Raw genomic sequence first — 18,264 nt, 5'->3', positions numbered from 1 at the left:
GATATACCCCAGGTTATTGAAAGAAGCAAGAGAAGAAATTGGTGGGCCCTTGACCCATATTTTTGTCCTCTTTACCCACAGGCGAGTAGTGAGTAGCTGATGTCATTCCATTACTCAAGAAGGGAACCAGGGATAATCCTGGAAACTATACACCAGTAAGTCTCACGTCAGTGGTCGAGAAGTTACTGGAGGGAATTCTTAGGGTTAGGATTTATGAGCATTTGGAAAGTTATGGCCTAATTAAGGAGAGTCAGCATGGTTTTGTGTTGGGGAAGTCATGTCTTACCAACTTGATATTGTCGAGGTGATGAGGGTCATTGGTAAAGCAGGAGATATTGTCTACATGGATTTTAGTCAGGTAGTTGACAAAGCCCCTTTTGGGTGGCTCATCAAGAAGCTAAGGTGCATGGGATCCATGGTAAACTAGCCATTTGAACTGGCTTGCCCATTGAAAACAGAGTGTCGTGGTCGAAAGAAGTTGCGGTATTGCAGACGGAGGTTTGCGATTAGTGGCATTCTGCAGGAATCTGTACTGGAACCTTGGCCACTTCTGATGTATATAAATAACCAGGATGAACACACAGATGGGTGGATGTGGATAGCATAGATCTGGCAAAGAATACAGAGGATACAGATTAGTTGCAGTTATGGATGGAGAAATTCTGATGGAGTTTAACCTGGCCAAATATGAAGTGTTGCACATTGGTAGGTCAAATGTTAAGAGACAGTAAATTGTTAAGGACAAGACCCTGAACAGTTTTGATGAGCTTTGAGGGATCTTGAGGTCCAAGATCATAGCTCCCTGAAAGTTGCTACACAGGTTGATAGGGAGGTTAAGGCAGCTTGTGGCATGTTTGCCTTTATTAGTTGAGGCACTGAGTTCAAAAGTCAGGAAGTTATGTGCAGCTTTATAAACTCTAGTCAGGCCACACCTGGAGAATTTCATACAGTTCTAGTTGCCCCATTATAGGGAGGATGTCAAGGTCTTGGAGAAGATACAGAAGAAGTTTATCTAGATGCTAGTTAAATTAGAGGGCACGTGCTTTAATGAGAGGTTGTAGAAACTTGGGTTGCTTTCTCTGGAGTGGTGGAGGCTGAGGGGAGATCTGAAAGAGGTTTATAACATTTTGAGAAGCAGAGATAGAGCAGATGGCAATATCTTTCTCCCACCGGGTTCAGATGTCCCATACCAGAGGGCATGCATTTAAGGTAAGAGGGCGGTAATTTTAAAGGAGATACGAGGGGCAATTTTTTTTTAAACATGGCCTAGTGTGTGAATGGAATGCACTGCCTAGGGTATTGGTGGAGGTAGATACATTAGGTACATTTGAGAGACATTTAGATAGGCACAGAAATCTGACGAAAATTGAAGGATATGAACAGAAGCAATTAGTTTAAGTGTTCGTATAATTGGGTTCAGCACAACTTTGTGGGCTGTAGAGCTGGTTCCTGTTCTACAGTACCGTGCAAAAAAGCTTAGGCACATGTAAAAAAAATTCTGTAAAGCAAAGATGCTTTCAAAAGTAATGAAAAGTTTCTAAATATCAAAAAAATTACTATAAAGGACAGTAAACAGTAAAAAAAAAACTAAATCAAATCAATATTTGGCATGACCACACTTTGCTTTTAAAACTGCATCAATTTTCTTAGGCACACTAACGCACAGTTTTATAAGAAAATCAGCTGATAGGTTGCGGCAGGTTCTCCAAGCATCCTGGGGAACCTGCCACAGTTCTTCTGCAGACATTGGACGTCTTGTTTGCTTCTGTCTCTCCAGGTAATCCCAGACAACCTCTATGATGCTGAGATCAGGTCTCTGTGGAGGCCATACTGTCTGAAACCATAAAAACAACTAGGGTACCTTAGACTTTTACACAAGACTGTATGTCTTGTGTTCTATTTTCTTTGGAGTATTAATTAGAATGCAATCCCCCGGTGAAGATCCCATTTCTGAGCGTTCTGATGGAAAGGATAGGATATCATTAATGAAGCAGCGGAGTGTTTGATGTTGCACTAAGAACTCCTGTGGTGCTGTTCAGAAGCTTGAAAGATTGACCTCCAATAACCAGAAATATCCTTCTTTCCCCTTCACACTCATTGACTTCAATTTTACCAGAGCTCCTGCATACTACAGTTGACATAATGCTGTCCAGACATCAAAAGACACTCTCGCTTCATCTCTGGGCTTCAGTTCTTTGTAATTTGTTTCAAACATTGAGCAATGAGATCTGCTGCTGGGAATAGTGTGGGGGTGGGGACGTTAAGGTGCTGATAGAACTCAAACTGGGAAGAAATAAATAGGCAATTGAGCTGTTTGATAAAACTGTTGACACCATCTTCCGTCAGTTTACTGATGGTCAAGTAGTGATTATTATTTATCCATCTTTTTATAAACAGGACAAACCTAGAAAGGCAACATTTATTGCATCCTACAGCATCCCAGTAATTTTTCAACTTGGTCCCCTTTGGCAACAGTATATTTTCTTCAAAATTTTCATCTCTGATTGATTTAACAGCATATGCTTTGAAGTTCTTCTATAGAGCCCTTTCCCCAAACAGTGTCCCTTTGCACTGTGCACTTCTTTTTTTCATTTAAGCAACATGATTCCCATAAAATGGAATTCTCTCCCTACTGTTCTCATCCACTGTACTAAACCATTGATTAAGCTTCTGGTAATTTCGTGCGTTTCATTTATGGATCATCATTCACGTTTTTCTCTTTAAATTCAGTTGGATGTCTTTGCATACTAAACATTCCCTTGAAATGTTTGTTATTGTCAATGACTAACAGTGGAAGATGTCTTAATGAGTATTTCCTCATCCACTTTTGATGGAATTGAATAAATGCACCAATGTTGCTGATTTTCAGAAAATATCTCACCCTTGAACATAAAGTGCTCTTATCACTTTTGAATATAATCAGCAAAGTACCTCCAAGGTAAGACATTAACTAGTAACAAACTAATTCAAACTAATTAAACTAAGCTTGACAAGGGAGGAAGAATTTTTTCTTTGTTTCTAAAAAAATACCTCGCCAAATGGAAGATCATCTTAAAAACTTACCTTAAGATCAGAAAAATCATGGATAGCACATATATATAATTTCATATTATAAGATCAACTATTTATCTCCTGCAGTTTTAGATCAACCAACTATGTTCTGAACTATAAACAAACTCACATTATGATTTATTGCTCAACAAAAAGTATTCACAAGTTGTTGGGAACAACATGAATCTTTGTTACCCAACCATAAACAAAAGAAAAATATTAACTCTTTCATCTGTTACAATACCACTAAAACATGGTAATTTGTCAATTTATGTTTTACCAAGGGGTTTTACTTGTCTTAATTGCTTTTTCACTTGGATCTGTTAGCGTAATTTGAACAAATAGCTTGAGGAAGAAATATGTTCTTACCTTCAATTCTTGAGATACATTTTCATATCTAAAAAGCATCTTATAAGGAGGAGGAAAGGGTCCAGAGAGATTCAGCCTTGTGATCATCTGGTTAAGATTTTCAAGGTCATTCAGCTGAAGTCCAGTGCATTTATCATCACAAGCTGGTGAAAGATAACTTCAACATTAATACAAAGCTATTTGGACAACAATAGATAAAAATAAAGTCTGGAGAATTGTGATACAAACATATCTGTGTTTCACCACAAGACATAAAAGCAAAATACTCTAAGTTCCAGAAGAATAAGATGTATTGGATTTACAGTGAATTGGCCATTTGGATTCAGAATTGACTTGCCCAAAGAAGACAAAGTCTAGTGGTCAATGGGATTTCTGGTTGGAGGTCTGTGACTATTAGTGGTTCCACTAGATTCCATACTGGGACCTCTGTTGTTTGTGATATAAATAACATGGTATGGTCGGTGGTATACAGTTCGATATAGGTCAGCTGCAGATGGAGTCGAACCCAGCCAAACGTAAGTTGTCGCACTTTGAGCAATTGAACATAAAGAGGCACTTAATTACTAATTTAGTACATCATTTTGTTGTAGACCTGGTCCTGTGCCATGTTTTATGCTCTCCAAATCTACAATGAAAATGGAAACTAAAGACAAAATAAACTGGAAACTTTCTCTCAAACTTGAACAAGGCCTTTAAATCTTGCTGTCATTTGGGAAATTTGTATTACAATACTATTAATGGCAAGTCCCTAAAGAGTATTGATATGCAGAGGGATCTTGGGGTCCAGATTCACAGCTCCCTGAGAATGGCTGCACAGGTTGATAAGGTGGTAACTAGGTATAAGGCATACTTGTCTTTATTAGTCAGGAAATTGAGCTCAAAAGTCAAGACATTATGTTGCAGCTTTTATAATCTTGAATCAGATCACATCTGGAGTATTGTCTCGAGTTCTAGTTGCCCCATTAAGAGAAAGATGTCAAAGCTTTGGAGAGAGTGAAGATGAGGTTTACCAGAAGGCTGCCTGGATTAGAGAGCATGTGCTATACACGGACAAACACGGGATGTTTTCTCTGGAATGATGGAGTCTGATAGAGGTTTAAAAGATTATGAAAGGCATAGATAGAGTTAACAAACAGTACCGTTTTTGTATGGTTGAACAGAGGCCATGCATTTAAGGTGAGAGGGCGTAAGTAATAAGAAGATGTGCAAAGCAATATCTTAAACACAGAGAGCGGTGGGTGATGTGTTGCCTAGGGTGGTGGTGGGGCCAATAGCACATTCAAGAGTCTCTTGGGCACATGAATGTGGAAGGAATGAAAGGATGTGAACATTGTGCAGGCAGAAGGCAGTTGGGCATTTGAATTCCAATTTTGTTCATCTGACACAACTCTGTGGGTCTGTTCCTGTGCTGAGATGTTTTATGTTCTACATTCTGCAAATCTGAAATGAAAGCAGAAATTTTAAAAAATATATACAGTACTCTTATCTTTCTTTCCATTTTGAACAAGGTCCTTAAGTTTTGTTGTTTGGGGAGCTTATTTCAGCACTTTGAAGATTAAATGCCAAGTCCCTGACCAATTTCAAATCTCTTCTTGGGAAATGACTTCACTATTAAACATTAACCATCAGTTTCCAAGATATATATATCAGTCATAGAAAAGTACAGCACAGAAACATATATATGTAGCGGTGTGCTACAAGCAGCGCTGAAATAACGACACGGAGTCAGTGAACTGCAGTTACAAAAAGATTTTATTTGAACTTCACGGCCTCGCTTTAAAGCCTTCCTGATCCCGCCCTCCCCGGGTGCGGATGCTGTAGGGGGCACGTATTCACAGTCCCATGCGCTGGCTATTTGTGAGCCAGTTCGAGTGCGCTAGGAAGTGGGTCGCCACATAAACCCCCCCCACCCCCCCAAGAACCGGTGATACACCCCCCAGTGTCCACAGTCTGGGCCAGACCCTGTTTGGGAGGTCTGCCCCTGCGCCACAGTGCCAGAAACTCGACCGGTTGCACCACGTCCACATGGGCTGGTTTGAGTCGGTCCACCGTGAAAACCTCCTCTCTCCTCCCAATGTCCAGCACGAACATGGACCCGTTGTTCCTGATCACCGTAAAAGGCCCCTCGTAGGGCCGCTGTGGCTGTGGCCGATGCCCGCTCCTTCATACAAACACAAACTTACAGTTCTGCAGGTCTTTGGGTACATGGGTCGGGGTCCGTCCGTGCTGTGAAGTGGGTATGGGGGCCAGGTTACCGAGCCTCTCACGTAGTCTGCCCAGGACTGCTGCGGGTTCTTCCTCTTGCCCCCTTGGGGCTGGTATGAACTCCCCGGGGACGACCAGGGGTGCGCCGTACACCAACTCGGCCAACGAGGTGTGCAGATCATCTTTGGGCGCCGTGCGAATGCCGAGCAGAACCCAGGGAAGCTCGTCCACCCAGTTAGCTCCTCGCAGGCGGGCCACGAGAGCCGACTTTAGGTGACGGTGGAAACGCTCCACCAGGCCGTCCGACTGTGGGTGGTAGACAGTTGTGTGGTGCAGTTGTGTCCCCAAAAGGCTGGCCATAGCTGACCACAGGCTGGAAGTGAACTGTGGGCTTCTGTCGGAGGCAATGTGGGCCGGTACACCAAAGCGGGATATCCAGGTGGCGATCAGTGCCTGGGCACAAGATTCGGAGGTGGTGTCGGTGAGCGGGACCGCCTCTGGCCATCTTGTGAACCGGTCCACGTTAGTCAGGAGGTAACGCACTCCTTGTGACACTGGCAGGGGGCCCACGATATCCACATGAATGTGGTCGAAACGCCGGTGGGTGGGGTGGAACTGCTGCGGCAGGGCTTTGGTGTGCCGCTGCACCTTGGCCGTCTGGCAGTGCATGCACGTTTTGGCCCATTCACTGACTTGCTTGTGGAGTCCGTGCCAAACGAACCTGTTGGAGACCATCCAGACGGTTGTCCTGACAGAGGGGTGCGCTAAGTTATGAATGGAGTTGAAAGCGCGTCGTCGCCAGGAGACTGCGGTTCTGTAACTCGGGATCTCCTCGTCTGCCTGCTGCTCCTCTGCCAGCGCCTCAAAGTCTACCCCTTCGGAAAAGGCATGAACGTTAGGGCGAGAGAGCGCATCCGCCATGACATTGTCCTTACCCGAGACGTGCCGGACATCCATCGTGTATTCAGAGATGTAGGACAGATGGCACTGCTGGCGGGATGACCAGGGATCGGACACCTTCGTGAACATAAAGGTAGGCAGCTTGTGGTCCGTGAACGCGGTGAAGGGCCTACCTTCTAAGAAGTACATGAAATGCTGGATTGCCAGGTATAGTGCCAACAGTGTCTGGTCGAAAGCACCGTATTTGAGCTCGGGTGGTCGCAGGTGTTTGCTGAAAGACGCCGGGGTTGCCAGCGACCCTCGATGAGTTGCTCCAGTATCCCAATGACTGCCGTGTTAGATGCGTCCACTATGAAGGCAGTAGGGACGTCCATTCTGGGGTGCACTAGCATCGCGGAGTTTGCCAAGGCTTCTTTCGTTTTAATGAAAGCAGTGGCGGACTCCTCGTCCCAGGCAATGTCCTTGCCCAGACCCGACATCAGGGCGAACTAAAGGGATTCGGGCAGCTAAAGGGAGGAAGCGGTGGTAGAAATTTATATCAGTCATAGAAAAGTACAGCACAGAAACATATATATGTAGCGGTGTGCTACACGCAGCGCTGAAATAACGACACGGAGTCGGTGAACTACAGTTATAAAAAGATTTTATTTGAACTTCGCGGCCTCGCTTTAAAGCCTTCCTGATCCTGCCCTCCCCGGGCGCAGATGCTGTAGGGCACAAGTATTCACAGTCCTGTCCCGCGCGCGGATGCTGTAGGGGGCACGTATGCATTTTAGAACCTATTTATTTCCTCATCATTACTTGTCCAATCTTTTTACTTACATAGTCAATAGTTCAATATTCAACAGTTTCCGTATCTTAACTTGTTATTTTCTCCACCTCGTTTTCCTGCAGGCAGTCTGCTTCATGAATTGATCTGCTCACACCTTCCTCCGCCTGAATAAGTAGTTCTCACATTGACTCCCTTTCCTTCATGTTACAGAAGTTTTAACAGAAACCAATATGGATTCTTACTATGCCTGCTTTTGCTCTAGTCCTAAATAGATGTTGCTATCTGCTATGATGGCATAACAGGCATACCTACAAAGTGGTACAAATCAAATGTTGTTTTAAAAAGGCTGATTGGTTATTTGATTCATTTTCTGTGGGAATAAAAGGATCCTTTTCTGGTTGGCTGTCAGTGACTAGTGGTGTTCCGCAGGGGTCTGTGTTGGGACCGCTTCTTTTTTATGCTGAATATCAATAATTTAAATAATGGAATAGGTGGCTCTGTTGCTACGTTTGCAGATGATATAAAGATTGGTGGAGAGGCAGGTCATGCTGAGGAAATGGGTAGGCTATAGAAGGACAGACAAGAGAGTGGCAAATGAAATACAATGTTGGAAAATGCATGGTCATGCACTTTGTCAGTAGAAATAAATGTACAGACTATTTTCTAAACAGGGAGAAAATCCAAAAATCTGAGATGCAAAGGGACTTGGGAGTCCTTGTGCAGAACACCCTAAAGGTTAAGTTGCAGGTTGAGTCGGTGGTGAGGAAGGCAAATGCAATATTAGCATTCATTTCAAGAGGTCTAGAATACAAGAGCAGGGATGTGATGCTGAGGCTTTATAAGGCACTAGTGAGGCCTCACCTTGAGTATTGTGAACAGTTTTGGGCCCCTCATCTTAGAAAAGATGTGCTGGCTTTGGAAAGGGTCCAGAGGAGGGTCACAAGGATGATTCCAGGAATGAAAGGGTTATTATACGAGGAATGTTTGATGCCTCTGGGTCTGTACTCGCTGGAATTCAGAAGGATGAGGAGGGACCTTTTTGAAATCTTTTGACTGTCGAAAGGCCTAGACAGAGTAGTTTGGAAAGAATGTTTCCCATGGTGGGAGAGTCTAGGACAAGAGGGCACAGCCTCAGGATAGAAGGAGAAATTTCTTTAGCTAGAGGGTGGTAAATTTGTGGAGTCTGTTACCACAGGCAGCTGTGGAAGCCAGGTCATTGGGTGTATTTAAGGCTGAGCTTGATAGGTTCTTGATAGGACATAGTATCAAGGTTACAGGGAAAAGGCCAGGAAGTGGGGCGAAGGAGGGGGAACAAAGGATTCAGCTGTGATTGAATGATGGAGCAGACTTGATGGGTCAAATTGCCTAATTCTGCTCCTGTTCCTTATGGTCTTATTTTGGATATCAAATAATAGTGTGTTGCCACTGTTTACTTAGCAATGAATTACAGGCGTATTTAGGATTATTAAATGCATTTGGGTGTACATATACCTTATGCTTTCCAGATCCATGCAACAAAACAACATGATGCTTCATTATAATCCATTAAGACATAATTTTCCATTATTTATGTACTGATTTATGTGCAATGTCAGTACTGGAAAAAATATATGGAAAGTCATAAAGTCAAATGAAAATATTTTCATTAAAAATTAAACCAGAGATGACAGACATATTGATTATAAAAATAAAATTTTTAGTACTACTTAGCAGTATAAAATTTAAACTTTACCTAACTTTATACCAACTAATTGTACTTGGTGATCTAATCTCATTTACCTTTATTTTCTTGACTTTAGCAACAATCAGTAAATATGCAATTTCATTGTTTGCTTGATGAAAGCTCTTTAAAGATCCTAGCACACCCTAACGTCAAAAAATATGTTGTTTCATTCTTCATTTACAGGCCAGCAAAGCGAGAGGCTGAAACTGATAGATCAATGGAAAATGGTTGGTGGCGTATCCCCAGTAACTGAAGGGAAGAGGGAGGACAGGAAGTTGGTGATTTGCTGAAACTGGCCACAAAATACTGCATTGAAATTATGGAGTGATGTGAAATGACCTAGTCCATATCATGTATCATTTGAGGGAAAGAAAATCCATTTTCAATTGTACGATGCTTAGAAAAATGCTGCTTTCAAATTCAGTTTCCAGGCACATGGCTATTAATTTTCCTAATCGGTGCTTAGCACGAGATTTGACCTCTTAACTTTAACTAACTCTCCAAAAGCATTAAATCATCTGTATTTGGCCTCGATGATAACTTCTTAAAATGCATAAAGTAATATTGAACATAGTATAGCACATTACAGACCCATTGGCCCACCATGTTGTGTCGACCCTCAAACCCTGCCTCCCATTTAACCCCCCCACCTTAAACTCTTCCATTTACCCGTCTAATAGTCTCTTAAACTTCACTAGCATATCTGCCTCCACCACTGACTCAGGCAGTGCACTCCACGCACCAAGCACTCTCTGAGTGAAAAACCTTCCTCCAATATCCCCCTTGAACTTCCCTCTCCTTACCTTAAAGCCATGTCCTCTTGTACTGAGCAGTGGTGCCCTGGGGAAGAGGCACTGGCTGTCCTCTCTATCTATTCCTCTTAATATCTTGTACACCTCTATCATGTCTCCTCTCATCCTCCTTCTCTCCAAAGAGTAAAGCCCTAGCTCCCTTATGTTAACTTCTGTCCATTGTCCACTTCAGATATGTGTCATGTAATCTTTTGAATTATTTGTATCTGTTTGGCTGTTACCCCTAGTAACTTTCCCTCACCTCTAGCTTGCAGATAGTTATCCATTTTGTTGTGTGCCTCCTATCCTCACCTGTACATCCTCAGACCCTATGGTCTGAAAATCTTTACTCCTTCCATCCTTGGGATAACAGAATTTGTTAATGAGTACTATCGTAGTTTGGAACGAGCAATATTTCAAACCAATATTTCAAAATCTGCCTATACTTTAAAAGTATACTATCAAATGTCTCTGATACAACCAACTTACAAATAATTGCAGATTTGCTTCTACAGTTAGGACTTTGCAAATTACCCTAATATTTGTTAGTGTAAAATATTAAAAAACACTTCAAACCTCCTGCTAAAGCACTTCACATCAAACATTTCAAAATAAATTAAAAGCAATAATTTCAGAGACAGCACCATTCAAGAGAAATAATTCATGCATATATTTCAAGAGGTTGTAACCTCTCTACAATCTTAAATAATTTTTTTACCAGTTTAGTTGAATTCTCTTCCACTCAGTAATCAGGAAATGGTGCAAGTGTCCTTAACCACAATCGCAGTGAGAAGCAATGCTCAGCCAATTCATAAATTAGCCATTGTGGCAAGAATATCACATCTTCATTACAGTTCCTCAAAAAAGGAAGGTGCAACGGCATAAAATATATTTTTATATTTGAAGGATAGAATATATTTTAATAATTTAATAATGTAACAAAATTTGTAAGCACAAACTTATGAGGGCTATGTGATAGGGAAAATCTAGGCAGTTTCTATTGCAGGTTACATGGTCAACACAACATTGTGGGCCAAAGGGCCTGTAATGTGCTGTAGACTTCTATGTTCTATCATTCTAAAGCCCTGTACCATCACCAATTTAATTGTTAAGATAGAGACTGTTGCTCATTAGGAACATGCTACTGAAATGTAGGTCAGATAGTTCAAGGTTTATGACATGTTCCTTGTGTTTTACAATGTAGAGTTCATCACTACATCATCGTTGCCTTCCAATTACTCCAGGGTTAAAAACTTGTCAAAATATTTGACTTCCTTGCTCTGTTAGCCTATCATAGTAATGCAACATAATTATCCTGGGGGATTTAACTGGAATACTCATGAACTTCTGCTTCACATCTGCCACAGTCAGTGGAGGGAATGGATCCACGAGCAGAAACAAATACTAAATACATTAACAAAAATAATGATAGACTGGAAATTCTTTCAGAAATGTCATTGAATTGATACTTTTGCCTATTAACTAAGTAGTGGCATTAATGAGATAAGGAGATAAGCCTTTTTTAAGGGTAAGTGTCATTCACAAGACTTTCCATAAATTCAGGGAAAATTTACTGCCAAAGGGCATAATACAAACTGATACATCAAGAACCACTTAATTTTCCATCTTACGGTTTTAACGTGGTGTGGCCTTGAAGCTTCATGGCTGGTTTAATTTTCTGTTTCAATAGTAACGTTTGTTTAAGCGTCAGCCTTTCAGCCAGATTGAAAACAATAAAGAAATCATGAATTAAGAGAAACTTTTTTTTTGTTCACAACGCCTTTGCGAACATCATAGATTTTACAAAGATTAAGTCTCGGTTCCTTGAAGAACAGTGATGACAAGGTGCAAATTGAAATATAGCGATAAACACTCCTGTAATGGCTTTCAAAAGTTTCTGTAATAATGAATGTGTGAGGCTGGTAGTCATGGGCTCAAGGTTAGCTATCTTTATATATGTCACATATAAAGTCAAACAGTGAGCGTTTAAGGCCTTTTCTTAGTCTGTTAGGTTTATGTATCCGCACTTTCCATATCCATTGGAGCTTTTTTACAATGCAAATATTTCAGTCTTCAAATTTATTGAAAACTAAGACACTGATTTGAAAATTATTTTAAAATCCATGACAGCAAACTGAGGATCATATTCCAAAACTTCTCAATCTAAGATTTTACTAAGTGAGTAAGGATAATTGGACTTCTTTTTTTAAAAGTAGCTGTTTACAGATAAAAAACAATTATGTTTCAATTCCCTTCATGATCTTATCTCTCCCTTTTTCTGCAATCTACTCTAGACCGATTGCCCTCTTGAGATATCTATTCTCCAATCCTGGTTTTTTGAACAATCCTGATTTTAGTCGCTTCATTTCAAAAACGTGAACAGTCTGAGGATATTGTGATGAGGAAATTGAACATTAGCCCACACAGTTTGAGTAATGTGAGGATACGTACAGACACACTCCATGCCTTCACGCGCATGCCACTCCATGCATTTATCGCAGGTCCAGCCCCTCATTCCTGGTTTGCAAGTACACTGACCAGTGACTGTGTCACATGGTTCAGGTAATGAACCAATAGCATCACACTCACATTGAACGCAACCACTCCCTTCAATTCTCGGATTACCATAGTAACCACGTGCACACCTAAAAAGAAGGCAAAAACAGTTAGTGTCAAGACTTTGGCAAGAACTGTAAGTTCAAGATGTTGTTATTGGGATGTTTTGAGTTTGGATCTAGGATTATATTTACATTATACATCATCAAGAGATGTTTTTTGTTTTATTTATTTGTTCATGGTGTTACGAATGAGGAGCAACTCTGATGGGCAGAAGGGTACAGAATCGCCAATGCCCGCCCCCCCCCCTTTTTGAGAATCGCAAGATCGGTAATATTTCGGATCTGATACCCAGGAAATGAGAGATATTATTGCTTTTGTCTCTTGGAGAAGGAATTGTGCATTGAGTACTGTTCTATTCATTGAAACCCCTCAGGGGGCAACCAGAGTGGTCTGGTTGATGTGTTGCATCATCCCAGCCTGATTGACATCTGAGATTCCGTGAGTGGGGATAAAAGTAGGGTCTGGGGTACACCCCTCAGATGCACCAGGAGAGACGCTACGAGACTAGTGGGGGCTTGTGTGTGTGTCCACCCTTGCCTGGGTGACGAGTCTTCCATGGAACGGTCTAGCTAAAGGACAGATACAGATCAAGATCACAAAAGGAAAGTCAGCAAGTTTTTTTCTCTCTCTCTCTCTCTCTCCAACAATTGCAACACAGTGATCAACAATGAATGCAGCCTGTATGAACTGAACTTTATATTTCCATCGGACAATTCATTATCCCCTAGACAATGATAGAGCTTATTTCTTATTGATTATTATTATACCCGCACTTTTAGGTTTAGTATTGATGACGTATATTATCTGTATATTTGCATTGATATTATTTTTGTGTATTTTTACTAATAAATACTGTTAAAAATAGTATCATCAGACTTCAAAGGCTATTCCTATCTTTGCTGGTAAGACATCCAGTTACAGGGTTCGTAACAACTTGGGGCCTCGTCTCGAGATTTGATACCAAATTGGAGGGCCAGTAAATCGGGCTTTTAAGTCCAGACTTGGATCTGGTTGCGCGGGTAACCAGACGGGAAACCAGCAAAGATGGACGTAGACGAATTTACACAAAACCCGACTTTGAAGGCGCTAGAGGGGGCCACAAAGACGGACTTGGTAAATATTGCGAAAGGACTAAATCTCGCAGAGGTGAGGTTGTCAATGAAAAAGTGGGAGATGCGGAGGGCTATAACTCAGTATTATATTGAGACGAATGTGTTTTCGGCTGAGGTATTGGACAATATCCCTGAAAAGGTACCAGCTATTGGGATGGCTCAGTTAGAGTTGGAGAAATTGAGGCTAGACGCGGAAGAGAAGAAGAGGGAGCATGAAATTAGGTTAAAAGAGCTGGAAGCAGAGGAGAGGGAGAAGCAGAAACAGAGGCAGCATGAGCTGGACATGGAGAAGTTAAAGCAAGAGAGAAGGGTCCAAGGGGCAGACCGAGAAGAGAGGTTTTATTTTAGTAGGGAGTTTAGGTTAGTACCTCTGTTCGAGGAGACAGATGTTGATAGTTATTTCTTGCATTTTGAAAAGGTGGCAGTGAATCTGAAGTGGCCCAGAGATCAGTGGGTGGCGTTGTTACAAAATGTGTTAAAAGGGAAGGCACAACGGGCATATGCGGCGTTGTCCATGGAGGAGGAGGAGTCTGAGAATTACGAGGAAGTAAAAGAGGCCATTCTTCGGGCCTACGAATTGGTACCTGAGGCCTATAGACAAAAGTTCAGAGATTTAAAGAAAGTGTGGAACCAGACGTATGCTGAGTTTGCCTATGAGAAGGGTGTGCTCTTGGATCGTTGGTGTGCGGCAGAAAGGGTGGAAGAGGATTTTCGGCATTTCAGGGAGTTAATTCTGATTGAGGAATTTAAAGGTTGTGTTTTGGAAGATATCCGGATGTATTTGAACAAGAAGCTGAATAAGTCCATATGCAAATTTGCAAGGTTCGCAGATGAATATGCCCTAACCCACAAGACAAAGTTTTCCTCAACTAAGAGTTACCAGAAAGACCATAGGAACGATAGAGAAAGCCCACCAGCTGAGGCAGAAATTCAGCCAGGAGCTAGTGGTAAAAGTAAGGAGGAAGAAAGGCAAGATGGCAGGAGGGTTCCTGGCTTGACCTGTTTTAATTGTGGAAAGGTGGGTCATATTGCATCTAAGTGCTTTGCTCCAAGGAAGGAGACAGGAAAAGGGAAAGTAGCAGTCCCTACAGGCTGTATTGAGTCGATCAGCAAATCAACTAGAAAGCCCCAGGTAGATAGAATATGAGAGGGGCATGAGAAATTTATTTCAGAAGGGACCGTGTCTGTGAAAGAGGGAGAAACACCAGTTCCAGTGCGGATCTGGAGAGATACTGGAGCTGAGCAGTCATTGATTCTCAGTAAGGTACTAGATTTTGGTCCTGAGACTGGAGAGGTAGCTTTGAGAGGCATAGGAAAAGGGACAGAAGCTGTGCCTTTGCATAGAATCATTATAAATTGTGATCTGGTATCTGGACCAGTTGAAATAGGGGTGCGATCAGAATTTCCGAGAAAAGGTGTGGACGCACTTCTTGGTAACGATTTAGCAGGTGGTGAGATTTGGTCAGCAAAGAAGCTGACGAGCCAGCCTGTAAGTGTTGAGGACCCGCCCCTAAGTTCCAAAATCTATCCCGCATGCGCGATCACTCGCAACATGTTGAGAAAGGCAGATGAGAAAGAGACCAGTTTAAATCAGTCCAGTATCGATTTGGCTGAGACGTTTTTACCGACCCTGTACCAAGAGGGGTTAGAGGGTGGTAAAACGGAGAATAGGGAGGTGAAAGAGAGTAAAGGAGAGGAGGTAGATCTACCCTTAGCCAGGAGGAAATTTATAGAGGCACGGAGTAAAGATGAGAAACAGATAAGGCTGTTAGAAGGTCCAGGGTTGGACATGGATGTTCTGTCTGGCTTGACAGAACTGTTTGAAGAAGTTGAAAATTTTAAATGTGTTCCCAATAATGAAATAAGGGCAGTCCTAGATGAAAAGGATGCCATTATCTTGAAGGAGTCTGCTGGGTTAGCAGATGAGGTTGTTTTAACCTGCAGGGTTGAGTTTACTCCAGATGGGAGTTGCCCAGAGAGTAACTGGGAGGATCAGGGGAACTTAGAATTTGAAAAGGGGATGGGTATTGAAAGCCTGGAAGAGGCAGATGTCCTGTTTGAGTGTGTTCAAGATATGGATACACGTGGTACTGAACCTAGTAATGAAACTCAGGAAAAGTCTGAGGTATCTGATTCAGTTAAAAAGGAATGCAGTCCTTGTGGGTCAGATGGACTTGGTTCAGTGAAGAAAGGGTTAACCTTGGTAATAGTGGGAAGTGAGAATTCCCAGTTGTTTGTGTTCGAAGGTGTGTTAAAAGTTAGTGAGGAGATAATAGGTGGTGATGTGGATATTATTATTGAAGGAGAAGGGAAAAGTGTAGTTCCTAAATTGAATGAAGAAAATTTAAAGTCTGGATTGGTGTCAGAAGCAGTAACCAGGCTGAAGGAACAATGGCTTGTTAACAAAGTGCCTGTGAATCAATTACAGTTTGATTTGGAATGTAAAGGTACCCCACTCGCTAATGTTATTCAAGGGTGTGCGGTGAAGAGGCAGAATTTGAAATGTTGTTTGGAAAAAGAGGGATAATTTGCAGATATTAAACTGAAAACTAATAGAATGAAGGGTCCTGAAGATAAAACTAACAACTTGCTTAAAAATAAAGAATTGTGTGGAAGTTCAAAAGATGGGCTAAAACATTGTTGATAAAATAACTCCATTGAAAGGAGTATGCGAAAGCCTATTCCTCACTGGTACGCAAGCTAACCACATGGGAGTTAAGTGGAAAAGGGGCGAGGGTTGATGGGCTGCCACTTTGGATAACCGGATCTGGTTTTAAGGGATTTCGACAAAGCATGTAAATAATAAAGACAACACCATGGAAAGCTTGAAAGTAAAATAAAGATTAGTATTTGCATAAACTTTTGTAATATACACGTAAGCTAAGATCACAACTCTTTAGTTTTGTTTTGCTGAAGAAAAGGAATAAAAATAGGTGGTTATTAAATTGGAGTCTGATGCTACAGGAATTTATTAAGGTACAAGATATTAAGATATTAAAGGAAGTGACAATGTAATCATTAACTGTTTAGATGCTGAATTGAATGTATAATTATATTACTCTGTAGTGAAAAAACTCTTTTGTATTGTGTTAGATTCTGAAATTCTGTAAGACTCTGTATTCGTTAATTTTTCCCTTTGGTAAAAATCCTTAGAAGGATGGGGGTGTTACGAATGAGGAGCAACTCTGATGGGCAGAAGGGTACAGAATCGCCAATGCCCACCACCCCCCCTTTTGAGAATCGCAAGATCGCTAATATTTCGGGTCTGATACCCAGGAAATGAGAGAGATTACTGCTCTTGTCTTTTGGAGAAGGAATTATGTATTGAGTACTGTTCTATTCATTGAAACCCCTCGGGGGCAACCAGAGTGGTCTGGTTGATGTGTTGCATCATCCCAGCCTGATTGACATCTGAGACCCTGTGAGTGGGGATAAAAGTAGGGTCTGGGGAACACCCTTCAGACGCACCAGGACAGACGCTACGAGACCGGTGGGGTTTGTGTGTGTGTCCACCCTTGCCTGGGTGATGAGTCCTCCACGGAACGGTCTAGCTCGGGGGTCGGCAACCCGCGGCTCCGGAGCCACATGTGGCTCTTTTACATCTGTGCTGCGGCTCCCTGTTGCTTTGGGAAATAATTGGTCAGTATTTAATTAAAATGTATTTTATGTTAGTTTGTTAGTTTTTGAAATGTAATTCTAAATTTGAAGATTATGGTGATCTTGTACAATCTAATTAAGACTTTGTGGTGACCCATTTCCTGACACATCCGAACCGGTTCACAATTAGCCAGCGTTCAGGCTAAGGGAGATAGCCTACGGGGGTTTGTGAGTACGTGTCTTTTGCAGCATCCGCGTCCATGGGGGGCGGGTTGAGGGAGGCTTAAAAGCAAGGCTGTTTAGTTTGAATAAAGCTATCTTTGACTGCAGTTTACTGACTGCGTGTAGCACACCGCTACAACGTGTTTTTATCGCTGGCTGTCCAGAGGGGAGGTGCTGAAACGCTTTGTCGCGTGTCTGGAAGAAGTGAAAACTTTCCTGGGCAGCAAAGGGCCCACCTTTCCTGAGCTGGAACAGCCAGAGTGGCTGGAAAAGCTACACTTCATGGTAGACATGACAGCGCACCTGAACACGCTGAACACAGCTCTTCAGGGGTAAGGACGTACAGCCCTGCACATGTTGGAGGATGTTTTGGCATTCGAGCGCAAGTTGACAGTGCTTGCCAGAGATTTACAGAAAGGCACATTGTCTCACTTCCCCAATTTGAGAGAGTTCAAACAAGGTCACGACATGATAAATTCGGAGTATTTACATTCTGCAATCATCGCAATGCAAACATCGTTTGGGAAACGCTTCTGTGAGTTCAGAGAGGAAAAAAACACATTATCCTTCCCGGTCACTCCCCTAAGCATCGATCCATCCCTACTGAATACGACTGCATTGTCAGGTGTGAGTCAACCTGACCAAGTATGATAAATATTTTAATTGCCTATTATTTTACGTATATTCATATGTTTTCATTGTTCAGTGAAATAGTCCTTTTATTTTTCAGGTTGACAGCTGGCTGACGTTATTTTTGGTTTGCTGCTGGCGGCAAATTTAAGTTTGGCGTTTTTCATAAATACAAGAAGGACTCAAATAGACGTTGAGTATTTTACTTAAAAGTAACCTTCAACCCAACATCTTTTTTTCGGAGTTCAAAATGTTTTTGTTGCATGCAGAAAT

At 41.9% G+C, this 18,264-nt stretch overlaps 1 protein-coding gene across 2 annotated transcripts in view; it reads right to left on the bottom strand.

Annotated features, from left to right (window-relative positions):
- The window catches only part of lama2 (laminin, alpha 2), a 364,685-nt gene that overhangs the window by 82,071 nt on the left and 264,350 nt on the right, over positions 1-18,264 (bottom strand). For both annotated transcript variants that reach the window (XM_059981534.1, XM_059981533.1), the window contains exons 32-33: positions 12,263-12,456; positions 3,421-3,563 (exon numbers count right to left, since the gene is read on the bottom strand). In XM_059981534.1, coding sequence (XP_059837517.1) covers positions 3,421-3,563; positions 12,263-12,456 — 337 coding nt within the window. The remainder of the gene's footprint in view (positions 1-3,420; positions 3,564-12,262; positions 12,457-18,264) is intronic.

The sequence above is a fragment of the Hypanus sabinus genome, chromosome 10 (genome assembly GCF_030144855.1).
Source record: "Hypanus sabinus isolate sHypSab1 chromosome 10, sHypSab1.hap1, whole genome shotgun sequence".
Taxonomy (NCBI): domain Eukaryota; kingdom Metazoa; phylum Chordata; class Chondrichthyes; order Myliobatiformes; family Dasyatidae; genus Hypanus; species Hypanus sabinus.
This window is presented reverse-complemented; position numbering and strand designations above follow the sequence as displayed.